Source organism: Saccopteryx bilineata, chromosome 2 (assembly GCF_036850765.1).
Source record: "Saccopteryx bilineata isolate mSacBil1 chromosome 2, mSacBil1_pri_phased_curated, whole genome shotgun sequence".
Taxonomy (NCBI): Eukaryota; Metazoa; Chordata; class Mammalia; order Chiroptera; family Emballonuridae; genus Saccopteryx; species Saccopteryx bilineata.
The window spans coordinates 361,768,071-361,786,514 of record NC_089491.1 but is presented as its reverse complement, the minus strand read 5'-3'; the positions used below and the strand labels follow the sequence as shown (position 1 = coordinate 361,786,514).

General features: G+C 52.0%; 1 protein-coding gene across 4 annotated transcripts in view; it reads left to right on the top strand.

Annotated features, from left to right (window-relative positions):
- ABR (ABR activator of RhoGEF and GTPase) overlaps positions 1-18,444 on the top strand; it is a 198,464-nt gene that overhangs the window by 140,695 nt on the left and 39,325 nt on the right. For all 4 annotated transcript variants that reach the window (XM_066263099.1, XM_066263100.1, XM_066263103.1 and 1 more), the window contains 10 exons: positions 1,400-1,452; positions 2,376-2,516; positions 4,291-4,412; positions 5,969-6,134; positions 10,475-10,597; positions 10,964-11,039; positions 11,546-11,650; positions 12,608-12,682; positions 16,399-16,496; positions 16,875-17,006. In XM_066263099.1, the coding sequence (XP_066119196.1) occupies positions 1,400-1,452; positions 2,376-2,516; positions 4,291-4,412; positions 5,969-6,134; positions 10,475-10,597; positions 10,964-11,039; positions 11,546-11,650; positions 12,608-12,682; positions 16,399-16,496; positions 16,875-17,006 (1,091 nt within the window). The remainder of the gene's footprint in view (positions 1-1,399; positions 1,453-2,375; positions 2,517-4,290; positions 4,413-5,968; positions 6,135-10,474; positions 10,598-10,963; positions 11,040-11,545; positions 11,651-12,607; positions 12,683-16,398; positions 16,497-16,874; positions 17,007-18,444) is intronic.

The window sequence follows — 18,444 nt, the reverse complement described above, 5'->3', positions numbered from 1 at the left end:
CAAACCAGATGAGCCCACGCTCAAGCTGGCAACCTCGGGGTCTCGAACCTGGGTCCTTCCGCATCCCAGTCTGACGTTCTATCCACTGCGCCACCGCCTGGTCAGGCCAAAAGAGCTTTTTAAAGATGCTGATTCCCAGGTTCCACCTGGCAGAGCTTGGGATTTACTTGATGCAGTGAGGACAGGGAGGTTGGCAGCTGTATCTTTTAAGAGCTCCCCAGTGGTTCCAGTGGGCAGCCAAGCAGAGACTGCAGATAAGGCTCGTGGCACATCACTGAGACTGCATCTTTTCCACAGCCGGCAGACTGTTCCCCAGGTGTCTGCTTAGCAGTGCGTGGACTATTCCTGTCTAGGGCTTTGGGGGAGTCTTGAGGTTCGGGGGCTGGCCAGGGTATGAGTGTCAACTCTGAAACCTGTCACAACCTGGTCCAATGGGACACCCGATCTAGTGTACTCCTTCCCAGACCAGTATCCTGCCTCATTGCTCCTACGGCAGGAGGACAGAGGTCACAAGGACAGAGGTCACGACCCCATGGCCAAGGCATCCAGGTGCAGGCCTGAGGCTGGACCACCCCTGTGGGGAGAGGCAGGGCACAGCTGCTTGCAGGCAGCTTTGTTTGGAAGTATTGGTTGGCCAGCTGCCTCTTCCACCTGTCTCTGCTGAATCCCAGCAATTCCCATTTGGTGGCCTGGTCACCAAGGGGTGGGGAGAGTGGGGGCCCTGCTGAGCTTGCATTTTTCCTGCCTCTTCAGGGCTCCCAGAGGCCCCACTTGAATTTCTTCAGGAAATCTTTGCCCCTTCAGCCACCCTTCTGTGGAGAGCTGGCGTGCCTCTCTCAGCCTGTCCTATTTTGTCTGGGGATTTGAGGGCATGGAGAGGGGTCTTCTTGTCGAGATGAGGCTGACTATGTGGGTCAGAAGGAAGCCTGCTGTTTCCAGCTGGTGGTGCCAGCCCTTGGACCCGACGAGTATGAGAGTGATCTGACCTGGGGGAGCTGCCCCCCCCTGGAAAAACAGCCCCCACATTGTGGGCTCCCAGGTAGGCCCTGGAGTGTGCCACAGCTCTGCAGGGTAAGGCTAGGCGTGGCTGTGTGACTCCGAGTGGGGCCTACGGAGGAGCACCTGTTCCCGCTCTGAGCCTGGTCAGCCAGGACGGGTCTAGAGATGGCACTGGAAGAAATCACATCTGTTGGGAGGGGGCCCAGGCTGCCCGGGCTGTGTGTCTGCTTGTTGTGTTGTCTGACTTGCCCTGGGGTGAGGATGGAGGTGCAGGTTTGCTCTAGAACCCACTTGTGTGGGTGGGCGCCCGTGCAAGCGAGGGAGGCGGGTGAGGGGCGAGCCTGGCTCCTGAGGGATCCAGCTGCTCCTGTATTTCATCTCCTTCCCGCTTCCCTGACAGCTCTGCTCTACAAGCCCATTGACCGGGTCACCAGGAGCACCTTGGTCCTACACGTGAGTGTTAGCTCCCTGCATGGCAGGGGCTGGTCAGGAATCCCATGGGAGACTCAGCCTAGGGTGGGCAGGTGTGGAGTCACTGAGAACAGCCATGTGGGAAACTGAGTCCAGGGTCCTTGGGCCCCAGCCGGCCTGCCTGGCGTGTGCTCACCATACCAGCTGGGCCAGGGTTTAAATACAGAGGGACTACTAAACTTGACCTTTGGCCACATGCTCCCTAGGAGGCAGGCACTTCCTGCTTCCCCATCCCTTGCCTGATGGTCTCCAGTGTCCTTGGAGCAGCTGTGGGGTGGGTAGATGGGTGTCTCCACCAGCTGCTTGGTGAGATAAGACTCCACCTGGCTGCTTGCCCCACCACCACGGGGGGAGAAGGGGGGAGTAATGACTTCAGCAGACATAAAGGGGCACCACTGCCTTCATTGCCCCTGATTTTAGTTCAGATTTTGCAGGCGTAATGAGATTCAAGTATGGATCCCTGAGTGAGTGTCCCCCTTCAGAATTCTTTCAGTGATAACTGAATACTCCTCACTGGTTTTTTTTTTGTTTGTTTGTTTTGAGTGAGAGAGAGAGAGAGAGACAGGAAGGGAGAAAGAAGGTGAGAAGCATCATCAACTTGTAGTTGCTTTCACTTTGGTTGTACATTAAACTTCTCGTACCTTGGACGTACCTTGACCAGGGCCATGCCAGTGTCCTTTGGGCTCAAGCTGGTGAGCTTTGGGATCCCTTGGACGATCCCCTGCTCAAGCCAGTGACCCCATGCTGCCAAGCCTGTGCTCAGAGCTGGCGACCTCAGGGCTTTGAACTGGAGACCTGTTTTCCGGATCAATGCTGTATCCACTGCGCCACCACTGGTTGGGCCCCACTGGCTTCTCATCAAGCCCCAGAACTGCCCTCAGCTCACTGCCCCCCACCCTCCCCAGGACCTGCTGAAGCACACTCCTGTGGACCACCCAGACTACCCGCTACTCCAGGATGCCCTCCGCATCTCCCAGAACTTCCTGTCCAGCATCAATGAGGACATTGACCCTCGCCGAACGGCCGTCACAACCCCCAAAGGGGAGGTGAGCTCAACACCCGGCGGAGCAGCTCACCCACCCCTGTTCTCCTGCACACACAGCTGCTGCCCTGTGCCTTTCGGGCCCTGATCCCTCGCTCCCAGCCTAGGGGAGGCCTTCAGGCCCTGGGTTAACAGCTCTAAGTTTAGTGTCTCATTATCTTCAGAATCCTCCACTGTGACAGAAGAGGAAACTGGGGCTTGGGGAGTCTCTCCGAGTTTGGTATAACACCTCTTAGCTATAAATGTGAGAACTGGATTCTTAGCTAGGGTTATCTGTCTGCAAGCCTCATGGACTGTCCCCCATACCAGGGACTCAGGGGGTTCTGGCTGTCTCATTCTTCAATGCAACTCCCCCACCGTGGGTAGTGTGATACCCTCAGGGTCCCCTGGCAAATATTGGCTCAGTCTGAGGGAGTTCTGGGAGTCTATGGGAGTGGGAGCCCTGAGCTGCCTCTGTTAGGCCTGCATGAGCAGATGGGAGAAGCTAGGGAATGAACCCGGAGCAGGAAAGGCTGGTGGGAGAGGTGGCTGAGGCAGCCAGGTTACTGAATGCCTCAGGTGGGCGCCTAGATGTGGTGCAGCAGCTCCAGTTCCCTGAGGGCCCTTCTTGGCAGAAGGGGGGGCCTGTCCCAGTGAAGGGAAGCAATTTGAAGAATCAGAGACAGTTACCGGCATGGGTCAGCAGCCTGGCCCACATACAGTACTTCTTGTCCAGGAGGGATAATTAAGTGGTGTTTAGGAGTGTAGGCTGGCTGGGTTTATGCTCCTTTGTTACATTTATGAGTCCCCAGTGTCTCCTGGAGAGGGAAGTAAGGAGGAACAAGATCTAGAGAGTGACTAATGGGCATGGAGAGCTGTCCCTGCATGCAACTCCCTGTCCTGGTTTGAAACCCTGGAATGTCACTCGTTTGTTTGACTCAAGGAGAGCTGAAAGATCTCTAAAGGGCTTACAGCACTATCAGCTTCAGATCGTTTCAATGGTATACTTTCAACATGCTTGCCTACAGATTGTAGCATATGTAGCTAATCTGGTGTATAATACAAGAAAGGATGGGACAGATTGTGACAGCCCCGGGATTCTACTGCCTCTGAGAGTGGCAGGGAGGAAACTGCGCCCAGGTTAGAGATGCTGCAGGTTCCCCAGGACACAGCTACGCCCCACAGAGAGGAGCCCAGGCCTCCCATCCATCTGGGGGTGGTTGAAGAATTTACTCAGAGGTAGCATCAACAGGCCTGAGAGGGTCTGCAGGTTGAATTGAACCGAAACTAGATCAACTACTTAGGCAGGGTATGGAGTAGCGGGGTGGGAGTGTTCATGCCACAGGGTAGGGGAACCACGTCATCCTGAACGAGGCTCTATCTAGATGGGGGCTTGAGAGCGGTGGAAATGGTAACGGTAAGGGTGCCACAGGTTGATCACACGTGATGTGCTGGGCACTGCCATTTTGCTTATACCCTCTTGATGAGTCCTTCCTTATGGGCCAGCGGTTCTCAACCTGTGGGTCGCGACCCCAGTGGGGTCATTATCCCCATTTTACAAGTGATTAAACTAAGATTAAGAGAGGTCAGGGAATTTGCCCAAGATTATACCTGGGAAGTGGCAGAGTCCAGAATCAAGCCCGTGTCCGTGTGACCCCAGAGCCAGCACCCTTAACCACCAGGCACTGTGGCCCTTCCCTGCAGCCCCCCCCCAACTAGATGGTGCGTGCCCCTAGTGCAGGCGAGGCCCTGGGCTGACTCCCCCTGAGCAGGCTGGGTGAGTGTGCCATCTTCCTCAGACACGGCAGCTGGTGAAGGACGGCTTCCTGGTGGAGGTGTCGGAGGGCTCCCGGAAGCTGCGGCACGTCTTCCTCTTTACAGATGTCCTACTGTGTGCCAAGCTAAAGAAGACATCCGCAGGGTGAGCATGCGTGAACCCAGGGCGCAAAGTTAGGGGAGGAACTAGATCCTGCCCCCGAGGAGTCCCTTAGCAACCTGGGACAATTGCATATTTTCTCCTTTATACAAACATATTAATTAATTTCATTTTAATTCATAGCCTTTTTCTAAAAATAAATCATGTTTTTAATTATAAAGATAATATAACCAAATTACAGACAAAAAACCCATCACCCAGCCAACCATAAGCATCAGTCTCCTGCTGCTATATTTCCTTCCAGTTTTCTTAATGGTCTTATGTCTTTTTATGTACTTATAATCAGAGTGAATACCCAATTTGGGGCTCTGCTTTTTCCATTCCACGTCACAAGCATTTTCCCTGTTGCTGCCTAATCTTCATAATCATCATTTTACTTTCCTGCATGATGTTACAAGTGGATATGACATAATTTACTGAAGCATTCTTCTTTTATTAGACATCTCTACATTTTTGCTAACTATAAGACAGTGCATATTCATTAAATCTGCTGCTATCATTATTTGAGTCGTTCTGCTGTGCCAGGTGCTAGGACAAATGCTTTGAATATATTATTTCTCATCTTCCTCAACAACTCTATGAAGAAGGTATTATTATCTACATCTCACAGATGAGAGAAGAGACTTAGAATAGTTAAGTAAGTTGCCCAAGCTTGCACAAAGGGAAGTGGAGGAGATGGGATTTGAACCTTAATATGACTGGAAAGCTTCTTTCTACCTCTGTCTCTATGCTTAGTGACATGGGTCCACTGCGCCACCAGCAGAAAGAGTTACTCAGTATTCATCCCACATTCTTGCATCTACTGTGTGCTAAGTACACTAGCGACACTCCAGGAGGAACAAGCCATATGCACACTACACTGCTCGGGGACCAGGATGACAGGGCAAACCTGATTTCTGGGGGACAGGAGAAGAGAGGTTATTATGAGCTTCCACAAAGGGGACAGTTTTCTGAAACTAGGTTTGAATTATTCTAAAGCAGAGGTGGCAGTCATAAGCAAGCATACCTACACCTTCAGTCCTTTGCCCATGGCAGACATTACCAATGAACCACAGCACTATTGCACACTGGGCTTGAACATGGCTCTACAACCCCCTACCCAGTACCCCTTGTGACCTCTATTGGTCAGAGTTGGCGTTCAGAATAACATTTGTGTTTCATCTCTAGCATACAGGATAATGAGTGTGAGCTAAATATGGATAGGCTGGAAGGGAGGGGAGAGTGTGGAATGGGAAATAGTGAAGTGTGAGTCCACTCTTGCTCCTACCATAGAGGTTTGGGGTGTTTAAAAACATCAGTCATACTGGACCAGAAGACGGGCAAGTAAGGCTGAGGTCCAGAGTCCTCGGTGCTGCCTGACCCTAGAACCTGAATGTCTTTACTCTGTGTGTGTTTCCTGATTGGGCTGCTCAAGGACAATGGATCATTTTTGCTTTGATGAGTTCTCAGTAAGTCCTTTTAGGGAGTGTTTGGGTCCAGCAGTTCAGGTTTAAGGAGCCAGGTTCCTTCTGGCTCATGTCTTCCTCTGGCTTTGTTTGCAGGAAGCACCAGCAATATGACTGCAAATGGTACATCCCTTTGGCGGACCTTGTGTTTCCGTCCCCTGAGGAGTCGGAGGCCAGCCCCCATGTGCATCCCTTCCCGGACCATGAGCTGGAGGACATGAAAATGAAGATCTCCGCCCTCAAGAGTGAAATCCAGAAGGAGGTGAGCAGAGCCTGGCATCCGAGCTGGGACAGGGAAGTTGGCTGTTTTTATTGGGGCCCTTTGAACCAGGTATATTGAGAGATACAGGGAGGGGAAGTAGTAAGAGGTGGGAGCCTGATAAAAAGGGGTGACGCAAGAGTAGGAGGTTGCCAGCTCACACTCGCTTAGGGTAAGACTTTGATCATGCAGATTAGCACCGAGCAGATGGAGGGTAGGCCAAGGAGTCAGTGCTTAGAATTTAGTGGGGTTAATTATGGTAGATTTCCTGAGAAACAGTGTATGTGAAACACTGTAGCAAAGGGAAACAAGAAAAGAAGGCCTTAAAGAAAAGCAGGAGGGGGGTACAAAAGAAAGGGCCTGGGAAGCCTCTTAGAAACTGACAGAGCAAGTAGGCAAAAACTATGGGAGGGGGCCCGGCCAGTGGTCGCTCAGCGGATAGAGTATCAGCCTGGACTCTGAGGTCCCAGGCTTGAGCGCAGCCTCGCCAGCTTGAGTTTGGGTGTTATCACCGTGACTCCATGGTCGCTTGAGCCCAAGGTCACTGGCTTGAGCAAGAGGTCACTGGCTCAGCTTGAGCCCCCTGATCAAGGCACATATGAGAAGTAATCAGTGAACAATTAAAGTGACGCAACTACGAGTTGATGCTTTTCATCTCTCTCCCTTCCCTCCCTCCCTCAAAACACAAAAACAAGAAACCCAAAGGTCAGGTGAGAGGAGCCTTGAATATCACAGTAAACACACTTGATCTAAAAGTGCACAGAAGCTTGTGCCCTGACAGAATTGATATTCTCTCCAGACACACTGGAAACGTTCACATCCATTTAATATGGATTACACTGCAAAGGAAATCTCAGTTTAAAAAGAAAACAAAACAAAACTGGTAGTATACCAGTCATGTTCACAGACCACAGTGCAGTTAAATTAGAAATCAACAACCACAATATAGTTAAGCATAAGCTTGAAAATTTAGAACTTTTAGGGCACAGAGGAAATCAAAATTGAAACTGCAAACTGTTTCGAACTTTGTGAAAACAGGAACAGTACATATCCGAACCCATGGGATGTGGCGGAAGTGCTTCTACAGGAGAATAATAGTCCTAAATCCATGTATTTGAAAGCATAGGAAAGCCCCCAGAAGGAGCCTTCTCCATAAATGATGGGCAGGGCTTGGGAGGACTTGTTGGGTTGGCCTGGTCTTTTCCGCACCCATCCAGATGCTGCTCGGGTCTCACGTCCCCTGGGGAGCCTTCCCCGGTGGCCACCCACTGCAGTCTGAGTTGGGTGCCTGATTCTTGGTTCCTGATGTTTGCCTCTTTGCTTTGTTTTATTGGTACTGATTTATAATTGCATGGTCAGCTTTTTCCTGTATTCACTAGGATTTGAACTCTAGCATGGGGCTGTTTTATTCAGTTATGTCCCTAGTACTTGGCACGCAATAAATGGTTGCTTCATAAACGATTGCTGAGGAATGCAAGAGCAGGTGGCCTCTAAGGATCCTTTCAACTCAGACGTCCCTCCTTGAGCAGAGAAGAAGACCACAGTAATAATCCCAGGGGTGTTGAGGATGGAGGGTCTGACTTGGGTGCATCCGTCCCGAGGGAACAAGCAGCCTGACCAGCACAGGTGTCCTCCTCGTGAGTGGCCAGGCCCCACCCTGCCTCAGTGGAGCCTGTTTCATCTGGCACTGTCACCATCCCCACCGCAGGGGCATCCTGCATGCACGTATCTCACCTGGTCCTGGGAGCCAGTGGGCCCTGTGCCTTCCCTCCTGCCCTGGGTGTGTGGGTGTGGCCTTCTGCTCAGTCAGGTCAGTGCTTACGGAGCTCCACTGCCTGCGGGGGTGTGCCAGACACCGCGGAGTTCCTCGTTGGGTGGAGAAGATAGACGTGCCTGTTACTGACCATAGCACGTGACACGTAATGAGAGTCACTGGAGAGACATAACAAAGATGTTCACTGAGCCTGACCAGGCGGTGTCGCAGTGGATAGAGCTTCGGACTGGAATGCCGAGGACCCAGGTTCGAGACCCCAAGGTTGCCAGCTTGAGCGCGGACTCATCTGGTTTGAGCAAAAGCTCACCGGCTTGGACCCACGGTTGCTGGCTCCAGCAAGGGGTTACTTGGTCTGCTGAAGGCCCATGATCAAGGCACATATGAGAAAGCAATCAATAAACAACTAAGGTGTCACAATGTGCAATGAAAAACTAATGATTGATGCTTCTCATCTCTCTCCGTTCCTGTCTGTCTGTCCCTGTCTATCCCTCTCTGACTCTCTCTGTCTCTGTAAAAAAAAAAAAAAAGATGTTCACTGAATCACAGCAGAAGCAGTGATTTACTTAAAATTTTTTTAATTGACTTTCAGAGAGAGAGAGAGAGAGGAAGGGAGAGAGAAAAACATTGATTTGTTGTTCCATTTATGCATTCATTGGTTGTTTCCTGCATGTGCCCTGATTGGGGATCGAACCTACAACCTTGGCATGTCAGGATGAGTGATTTACATTTTTACTAACACTTGATTTTTAATTTATAATTTTTTTCTAATCACCAATGTAACCCTGGCTTGTTAAAGGAAAGGTCACAGCACCGAAGCATGTAGACTAAAACCCATCCTCACCCAACCCCATGGTTAACAGTTGGAGGAGGAGTCTTCTAGGCTCTTCCTGTGCTTGTACTCGCACGTGCATACTCTCAAGTGTGTATTTTTAATGAGGTTAGGCTGCAAGTACTGTTTTGCGTTTTCAGCTTTTCACTTAACAGTGCACGTTTAGAGCTCTTTGGGTCTGGCAGGGTCTTTTTAACAGTTGCATTCTATTCTATTGCTCGACTGCACAACCATGTATTTGGATATTTAGGTTATTTCTAGTTCTTTACACTTAGCAGGGAAGTCTGCAGTCAATATCACCGCACTCATATTTCTTCTCTTTGGCAGATTCCCTACAAGTCAGATGTCTGGGGAAAAGGGCTTATGCATTTAATTGGCAGATTGACCTCAGAAAAGGTTGCATCTGATTATGTTCCCACCAGCAGTATGTGAGAGTCACTGATTCCCCACACCGTCACCACACTGGCTGGGAGCCATCGTTACAGTTTTGCTAGTCTAATGAGTAAAAACAATGCTGCTCAGAAATGAATTTCGTCTGTGGAGTTTGAGGATGGCATTGGAACCAAGACTTACGCATAATAATAGTTAACAAAAGGGAAGAGGTCCTTCATAAAATATTTATATAAACTTGGAAAATCAGAGAAGGCGACACCGTAGAGAATGGTTTGTCAGAGAACAGGGGATAACACCATGAGGCTGAGGTGGAGGGCGCAGGGTGGGGTGTGGCGGGGTACCAGGCAGGTCACGGGGGCTAGGACCAGCCTTGGCAAGGCCTGTGCACCAGGCTAGGAATTGGGGCTTTATGCTGAAGGTGTCTGAGGTTTTGAAGCGACAACTATCTTAATGGTACCTAGGATTTAATTTATAGAGGTGAATGAAGATGCTAATACTACTGAAGGAAGGTTTTTTTTTAGTTGTTTTTTTACAGAGAGAGATAGACGAGAAGCATCAATCATTAGTTTTTCGTTGCGACACCTTAGTTGTTCATTGATTGCTTTCTCATATGTGCCTTGACCATGGGGCTACAGCAGATCAAGTAACCCCTTGCTCGAGCCAGCGACCTCGGGTCCAAGCTGGTGAGCTTTGCTCAAACCAGATCAGCTCGTGCTTAAGCTGGTGACCTCAGGGTCTCGAACCTGGGTCCTCCGCGTCCCAGTCCGATGCTCTTGTCCACTGCGCCACCGCCTGGTCAGGCTGAAGGAAGGTTTTTATTATTTTATAGTCTCCAAGAGAAGGATGCATTCCATACCATGCAGGGCCACATGGGGAAACACCAGGTTTGGTCAGAAGGCAAAATGAGCATGTATTGTGCTTTCCAAGAGAAAGGCAGCCAGGGCAGGACACAGTTTAGGACTGGCTGGTCTGGATGTTGGAGGGCTCTGGGCTATAGGGGCTGTCCCTTGTTGTCCGGTACCTGGTCCAAGCTGACTTGGGGCTGGGGAATGATACCTGAGAGTGAGATGAAGGAGGTGGTTGGGAATTTGGTCTCAGGATTGGCTGGTTTGCACATGAAAGACACTCTCCCAGGAGAGTCATTTACTATGTTAGGAATTAGCATGGCCCAGCAGGAACAGTTTTCTCCCTGGCCAGGTAAGCCTCTCAGGATGACAAAGCATCACCAAATATTTAAAAAGAAAGAAAAAGATGATTAAAACACAGGGAAAGTTGTGCTGAGAGCTGCTGAGTGAGAAGTGGAATGTGAGGGTGAGGGAAACCGTCTGTGCCCGCCACCCCCTGCAGAAAGCCAACAAAGGACAGAGCCGGGCCATTGAGCGCCTGAAAAAGAAGATGTTTGAGAATGAGTTCTTGCTGCTGCTCAATTCCCCTACAATTCCATTTCGGATCCACAATCGGAATGGCAAGGTCAGGAGGGGTGGGGATGGGACATTTCAACCCTCTTCCTGGGTCCAAGGCTGCCCACTCCCTGTTGTTCCTGGCCCTACCTTGTGAGAAACAGGGTCCCAGGCCCCCAGTTCTCAAGGAGGCTGCCTTGCCTCCCGTCCTGGACTCCCTCTCCCCATTGGTGTGGAGCTAGTGCCCTCTCCTGGCCATCATTGACAGTGCCACTCCTGTCACTGCTTCCCAAGAAGGAGGCCCTCCTCCCAGCTGCCTCCTTCTCAAAGCCTCGGGGGTGCTGGGTAAGATGGAGCTTGGCTGGAGCCCTGGCGTCCAGGAATATGCTTGGTCTGACTGTGAGCACCCCACTGAATTGTCATCTCCTCTCTTCAGAGCTACCTGTTCTTACTGTCCTCGGACTATGAAAGGTCAGAGTGGAGAGAAGCAATTCAGAAACTACAGAAGAAGGGTAAAGTCTTGCCCCTCTCTACACGGCCCTGATGGGGTCCATAGCAATAATGGGCATTTGTATTTCCAAACAATTTCATGTTCTGTATCTCTTTAGCCCGCAGTCACTCTATAAAGTGCCAGGGCAGGTGGCACTTAATTGATGTTACTGAGCAATTGAGGTCCAAAGAATTTAAGTGATTTGCTTAAGGCATACAATGAATTAGCACTAGGACTGGACCCAGAACTGAAGGTTTTCTCTTTCTCTCTCTCTCTTTCTCTCTTTCTCTCTTTCTCTCTTTCTCTCTCATACACACATACATGAGCCTTTTCAATTAGACCCTCTCATTCTTACTCCTCTGACAGCATCCACAACTATCCCCACGTGAGGGTTCACAAGTCCTTCCCTTCCAATGACCAACTCTGCCCCTAGAACTAAGCTTTTTTCCCTGCAGTAACCCCTAAAGGGAGCAACAGGTCCTTGTGGACCTGTGATGATGTTCTCCTCTCTCTTGGCTCCTCCTGCAGATCTCCAGGCCTTTGTCCTGAGTTCAGTGGAGCTCCAGGTGCTCACGGGGTCCTGTTTCAAACTTCGGACTGTACACAACATTCCTGTCACCAGCAATAAAGATGGTAAGAGCTGGAGCCCAAGGTTGCCCAATGAGCAGGTCCAATCCCCTCAGGGTGTTGCTGGGGCTTTCCACAAGGACCTAACCAGATACTTGGCTACAAATGACTGATCTCTGCTCAACTGGTTTGGGGTGACTCAGTTGCCAGGTAGACAGGAGGCTTGAACAGGGATTGTCCATTCCCCAGCTGGCCCCAGCTCCTCCCTGGTCCCCTCCGGTTTGAGAGAAGGATCAGGCACCCTGGTGTACAGGGATTGTGTCGCTAATATATTCATGAGATAGTCACATAATGGGAGCAAAAGACAAGCGTGGTGTGGGGGCTGGGGGTAGGAGGAAGGGGAGATGAATTAGAATAGTGTATGAGAAACAAGGCCAGGAGTTTAAAGGGATTAGCCTTTGGAAGTCCTTGAATGCCAAACAAGGGAGTTTGTGATTCAAGCCCAGGAGCCTATGGGAGGTTTTTGAGCAGGGCAGATATGTGACCAGGGCTAGTGACTGCCCTAGAGGGTGGAACCTGGCTGCCCGTGGGTACTGGAAAGGGTTTTGAAGGCAAGTCCTCCTCCGCATGTGAGGGTCATCTCCTCCTCTGTTCCAAAGAGGAGGCAGAGGTGGACCTTCTCTTCCACTGGCATGGTGACTTAGAGTGGTTAATTTTTACTTTGAAAGGCTAGGCTGAGAGGGGCAGCCACAGGATAGCAGCACTCAGAGGAAGAGAGACATGCCCCTGGGGAAGGGTGCAGAATCCTTGGTCCAGGATGGGAGGTGTGGACTGGCCTCCCCGGCTGAGTGGAGGCAGAAGGGGCACCTGCTCACGGTCCTGGCCACCAGGTGGTGCTGTCAGATCCAGGCTCGGGCTGTTATCTCCCACCCTTTCTGCCTCCCAGCCAGTCTAGGGTGAGGAGAGGATGAAGTAGAGGAGCCTCTCACCACCCCCCACGCCGGGGGCTTTTCTTTGTTGCAGATGACGAGTCTCCAGGGCTGTATGGCTTCCTTCATGTCATCGTTCACTCTGCCAAGGGGTTTAAGCAGTCAGCAAGTAAGTGTCCCTGACCACCAGCCCTTTAGAGAGGTGAGCCATTGTTCATCCTGTCACAGAAGGTCCCTATGGACCCATTGCATGGGAACTCCCACTACCCACTTACTCTGCTCTGGTCTGCCAGGCTGGGGCCCTGCCAGCTGCTTTGTGATGTGAGGCATGTCCCCAAAGGCCAGGAACCAACTCTTCTGAGAAGGAGCATCATCCTGGTTCTTTGTCTCCAAGTCTCCTTTTTCCTGGACGCCAAACCAACATCTGCTCATTATATGCTGTGTGACCTGGGGCAAGTTTCTTAACTTCTCTGAACCTCAGTTTCTTTCTCCATAAGGCAATTACACTTGCTAATACATAAAAGCAAGGCTGAAATATGGCCATGTGTGTGCAGTGCTAGCCCCCTGCCACACACTCTCCCCTTTTCTCCCTTCTTTAGCATCACCTACTAAATCTGTGCAGTTTTTAGTGTTCCGCAAGATACAGTTATGCTTTTTATCTAATTTTCCTCCTGTAGGAATTTATGAGTCAGTCAGGTAATAGCTTCTCCCCCTTTGCCAGATGGGAAAACTGAGTCAGAGAGAGAAAGGGACTCACCAGGGCTCTGACTCCTCTCCTCTCAGCCAGCCCCGCCCACTCCCTTCTCTCCCTCCCTGGTGGGTTAGCTCTGCCCTTTGCCGCTCCGGGCAGTACACCATGCAGTGGTTATGCCATTGGCCCACAAACACTTGCAGTAAACATTTCCGGTGAGGCCTGAGTTCCTGGGGCGAATCGGCCTCCTCCCTCCGTGTTCCCATCACTCCAGGGCAAACCATGGTTACAACACCTGTCATACTGCTTTGTCACTTCAAATTTGCCTCTCCCGCTGTGAGTTCTTAGAGGGGAGGAACCATGTGTTCTTTATCACTGGATGAATGGGAGCTCACAAATGCTGAATGAAGCAGTTAATTTCCAGACAGCTACTGTGTGCCTGGGCACTGGGGAAAATGCAAATGTGGCCAGCGTGTGGACAGCGCCTTGGCCTGGTGGAAGCCTCTGTGGGTGCTGGGTTACCCGCTCTGACCCTCCCAGCTTCCCGCTGAGTTCACCGGTACCATTCTCATTTTACACATGAAGAAGCTGAGGCCCTGAGGGCTCAAGGGATTTTCCTGGGGGCACAGGCAGATCACACAGGTGGTGGAGAAGAAGCCTCGTCTTCCACCGCCAAAGCCCACACTCTGCCCTTTAGAACGTCATTGCTCTCAGTGTGGCCAGGCCCACCGCACTCATCACTCGGTCTGAGCTACTTGTACTGTGGCAGCTTCCTGGATGCCCACCCCCAGACCCATGGAATCTCCTTCGGGGGAGTGGGGTGTGCACTGCCCGGAAGTATTCCTGTCAGTAAGCAATGTGGGACTCTTATACCCTCCCAAGTCTGTGGCCCACTGAGCTGGATGGGCACCCCCATCTCCAGGGTGCCCCGGTGTCTCGCCCCTTTTCTCCTCTCTCTTTGCCTCATGTTGGCTAGGATGGGCCATAGGGTTAGATATGGGGGGGGGGGCGACTACAAAATCTCTCCCTACCTCCAGACTGTCTTCACTTCCTGCCTCTCCCACCCCTTGAGTGGCTTGAATACTCTTCTGACTCGAGGGCGTTAGGACCTATGAATCTTCAGTGTGGCCTCCTGTGCTGGTACACACATTACATCTGCATGGTCAGGCCTAGGGCACGGGCACCGTGACTGCTCCTGTTTCACAGACGAAGGCACTCAGGCAGAGAGGTTGCTGATTTGGGCAGAGCTAGGATTTGAACCCAAGCAGTACAACTCCAAAGCCGTCTTTTACATCCTGTGAACTATCCCCAACCCCTGACAGGTTCACACAGAACTAGCCCCTAGCCCGCGACAGATTCACACACACCACATTAATAAATGGTGACAGCCCTCCTGGCCCGCCCCTCTCTCAGCCCCCACACCTACAATCCGAGCTGGCAGAGGCCGGTGCTCTGGGTCTCCAGCATAGTTCACCTTTAATCTGCACGCACACCCCCCTGTGCTGCAACACCCAGTTATAGCTACTCTATGTCGCTCCCAGCTAGAGACAGTTCAGGGCAGCTCCAGCTCCCTTCTCATGGAAAAGAGCTCAGCTGGGCAGCACCTGGGCCTGAGCTGTATGCCCACCCTCTGAACTCTGCCCTTCGCCCCTTGATTCGCACTGACTGTAATACCCCAAAGCCACGTCCCCCCAACACACACATGACCCTGGAAAACAACCTTGGCAGCTCCCGTTGGGGTGGGGGGAGAAGGGGGCTGCCAGGGTCCCCGCCCTAGAGGGAGTGTGTGGGTTTGCAGAGTGCCTGGGGCGAGTGAGCACCCAGGGCTGTGGCCTGGTCAGTTGGGTCTCAGGGTAGAGGGGAGATCTTCAGCCTTAAAGGCCATGATTCAAGATGGAAACACTAGAGAAAACTCCCCTTATCCCCACCCCCACCCTTCCACCACTTGGTTATCTGAAACACATTGGGGTGGTAAGAGGTCCATTGATTCATCCCACATGGGGCTGTCCGAGAGGAGAGGAGTCAGGAGCCCTGGGTTTCTGATCCTGTGTAATGCTAAGTGCTTTTATCTCTCTGTGACTGTTTGCTCATCTGGCAAATGGGGAGAGAGTATCAGCTTTCTAATAATAGGGTTTGTGTGCTGTGTGTAAGCCTTGTCCTTAGTACGAAGAGTACACCGGTGACTGAGAAAACAACATTTCTGCCTGTGTGCTGTTGATGTAGTGAAGAGGGGGAGACCAGAAAGAGGCATAAAGGACAACTTCAGTTAAAGTTAAAGAGCTTTGCCTGACCAGGCAGTGGCACAGTGGTTAGAGCGTCGGACTGGGACCCAGTGCACCCAGGATCGAAACCCCAGGTCACCAGCTTGAGCGTGGGCTCATCCGGCTTGAGTGTCAATCATAGACATGACCCCATGGTCACTGGCTTGAGCCCAAAGATTGCTGGCTTGAAGCCCAAGGTTGCAGGCTTGAGCCCAAGGTCACTGACTTGAGCAAGGGGTCACTCACTCTGCTGCTCTCCCCCCGCCCCGCCCCGTCAAGGCACATACGAGAAAGCAATCAGTGAACAACTAAGGTGCCGCAACAAAGAATTGATGCTTCTCATCTCTCTCCCTTCCTGCCTGTCTGTCCCTATCTGTCCCTCTCTCTGTCTCTTCCTCTGTCGCTAAAAACCAAAACAAAACAAGTTAAGAGCTTTGAAGAAAACAACAAAGCGAGCTTTTGGAATGTGGGAAGCACTTTTGGTTGTCTCAGTGAGCAGGGGTCCCTCCAGCTTCCAGCCTCAGGCCAGATGCCTTCCAGAGATTCCCACTCAAATGCCAGTGACACCCTGTGAAGGGACCTGGGATCAGTGGGGGGGGGTAGCTCCTTTAGTCAGAGTGGTCATTGGAGATGTGGCAGGAGGCTCAGTGGTGAGGAGGCAAAGAGCAGGGATGAAAGGACAGCAAGGGCCCTACGTGGGAGAGCTGGGCATGTTCAGGGAGGAGGCCAGTGTGGCTGGAGGGTGGTGAACGAGGCAGGGGGGCAGCACCATCTAATAGGAACAGGAAGAGACCAGACTCACGGGCCTGTGGTGGGGAAACGAGGGCAGCCCCCTCGGGGTGCTGGGAGGGACAGATGTGTTAAACTCCTTTTCCTCCTGAGTTCCTGGGCCTCGGGCCTCATTCGATGCATCTCTGCCTGTCCCCCCTGCAGACCTGTACTGTACCTTGGAGGTGGATTCCTTTGGCTATTTTGTCAGCAAAGCCAAAACCAGGGTATTTCGGGACACGACAGAACCCAAGTGGGACGAGGTGAGTAGAGAAGTCTGGTGCCCCACAGGGACCCCTGAACTTGTCACCAACTGTGCCCACCCCACTCGTGCTCATGTTCTGTTGGCAGGGGAGGGTTGGACCAGCTCTGTCCCTCTCACCCCTGTGCCGCCATCCCTGCCCATCTGACTTCTGATCTCAGTTTGTGTCCAGGCACGGGGTTTCAGCGCAGGCCCCAGCCTCCACTTCATTCGGAGGCCTCTAGAGCTCCAGCAATGAGAACGCGCCTCCCTGCCTCATGATGTGTTCCTGGTGGGCCTTCCTCACCCCCTTCTCAGCCTCGCAGACTTGGGGACCCCACCTGCCAGGACGCCATGTCTCCCAGCTTCAGAGGTTCAGGACCCTTGTGTCTTTCCTCAGGAGTTTGAGATTGAGCTGGAGGGCTCTCAGTCCCTGAGGATCCTGTGCTACGAGAAGTGCTATGACAAGACCAAGGTCAACAAGGACAACAACGAGATCGTGGACAAGATCATGGGCAAAGGGCAGATCCAGGTGAGGGCCCAGATGTGGCCAGGGCACCAAGGCAAGGCTCGGCGAGCTGCCAGGAGGTGGTGCCAGTGGGAAGGTGTCCTTCTCGCTTGCCTCCTCGGTCAAGGTGCTCAGCCTTTTGTGATTTGGGTTCAAAGCTGATTTGAGAAAAGCTTCCCAACATGGTGGTTCTCCCTTCTGAAGATGAAATCTATGCTTGTTCCAGATGCCCAGGTATGCCTGGTTCCTCAGCTTCCACACCTGGCTCAGGTGGACTATCCACACGCCTGCAGGATGGACTGGAGGGGGGATCACAGCTCTCTTTGTTTTCACTTCCCAACTCTAGTCTACATGTGGCTTTTTCCAGGAATGCTGTGTTGAGAAGGATTCCGAGGCTATATCGCTGAGTGCTGTGCTTGATTAGCAATGTCTGTTGTAGGAGGTCTGAGGCCCCAGCATTTGGGTGGGATTAGGATCGGCTGGGCTGCTGAGGGTCAGTCTCTGACTTGCCACTGGGGTCACCGGGCCTTATTCACCTGTCCCTGGAGTTTATTGGCGTAGGGTTGGTTTTGTGGGTATTAGGAGGGACAGGTCCTAGGTCAGTTGAAGAGTGTATGTGCCTCGGCTGTGTTTTTGGTACCCTGCTAATGTTGGTTGGGACAGGGTCCTTGTTTGCAGCCTGTGTCTCTGGAAATTCTCCCAGCTTTGAAGACGGCTGCTTATTCACTTACCTGTGAAGAGGATGCAGACACGGGCAGGCATGAAGCCATCCACACTCTGTCTGGCGTCTTGTGTGGCCTCGTGCTTATGACACATGTCGCCTGGCTTGAGGGTAGACTCTGCGACCACGAAAAGTAGAAAAACAGTAACTGGCACACACTGGGACGGAGCCGTGGGCAGTAGGTGCTCTGCTTATTAACAGTTGCCTCAGATTCTGCAGGAAGTGGGTTCCTAGAGCAGGGCCCCTGCTCCGGGTGCAGAGAGCTGAATGATGTTTGTTTGCAGGAAGCATTTGTTCTCTGGTGGGTTGTTAAGACTTTAGTTTGATAACTGGCTCTTGGCTGTGTGTTCTTGGTAGCATTGCCCCTTGGAGACCTGCGTGGGCCTCTTGCTCCCCGCATCTGTCTCAGGCTCTCATGTTTGAAGGGGGGGATGGCTCCATTTGGTGGAGTCCTGGCCATCTGCCTCATGCCCCGAGTTCCTAAGCACATCTTTTCTAACACTGTGGGACCTGTGCACCGCTCCTCAGCCCTGTCTCCGCGGAGACGATGTTGCCAAGCAACCACAAGTCAGTCCTTCATTATTTTACTCTTTATTTAGGAATTGGGGGCTGAAGAGAGATAGCTCTCTAAACTCAGGCCTGGGAGCCCACTTCCTGCAGGGGTAAGAGGTAGGAGTCCCATCTCCACATTCCTGGGCTGGGGTTCTGGGCTGGCCCGTCTGGGCCCAGGAGGTACCCAGC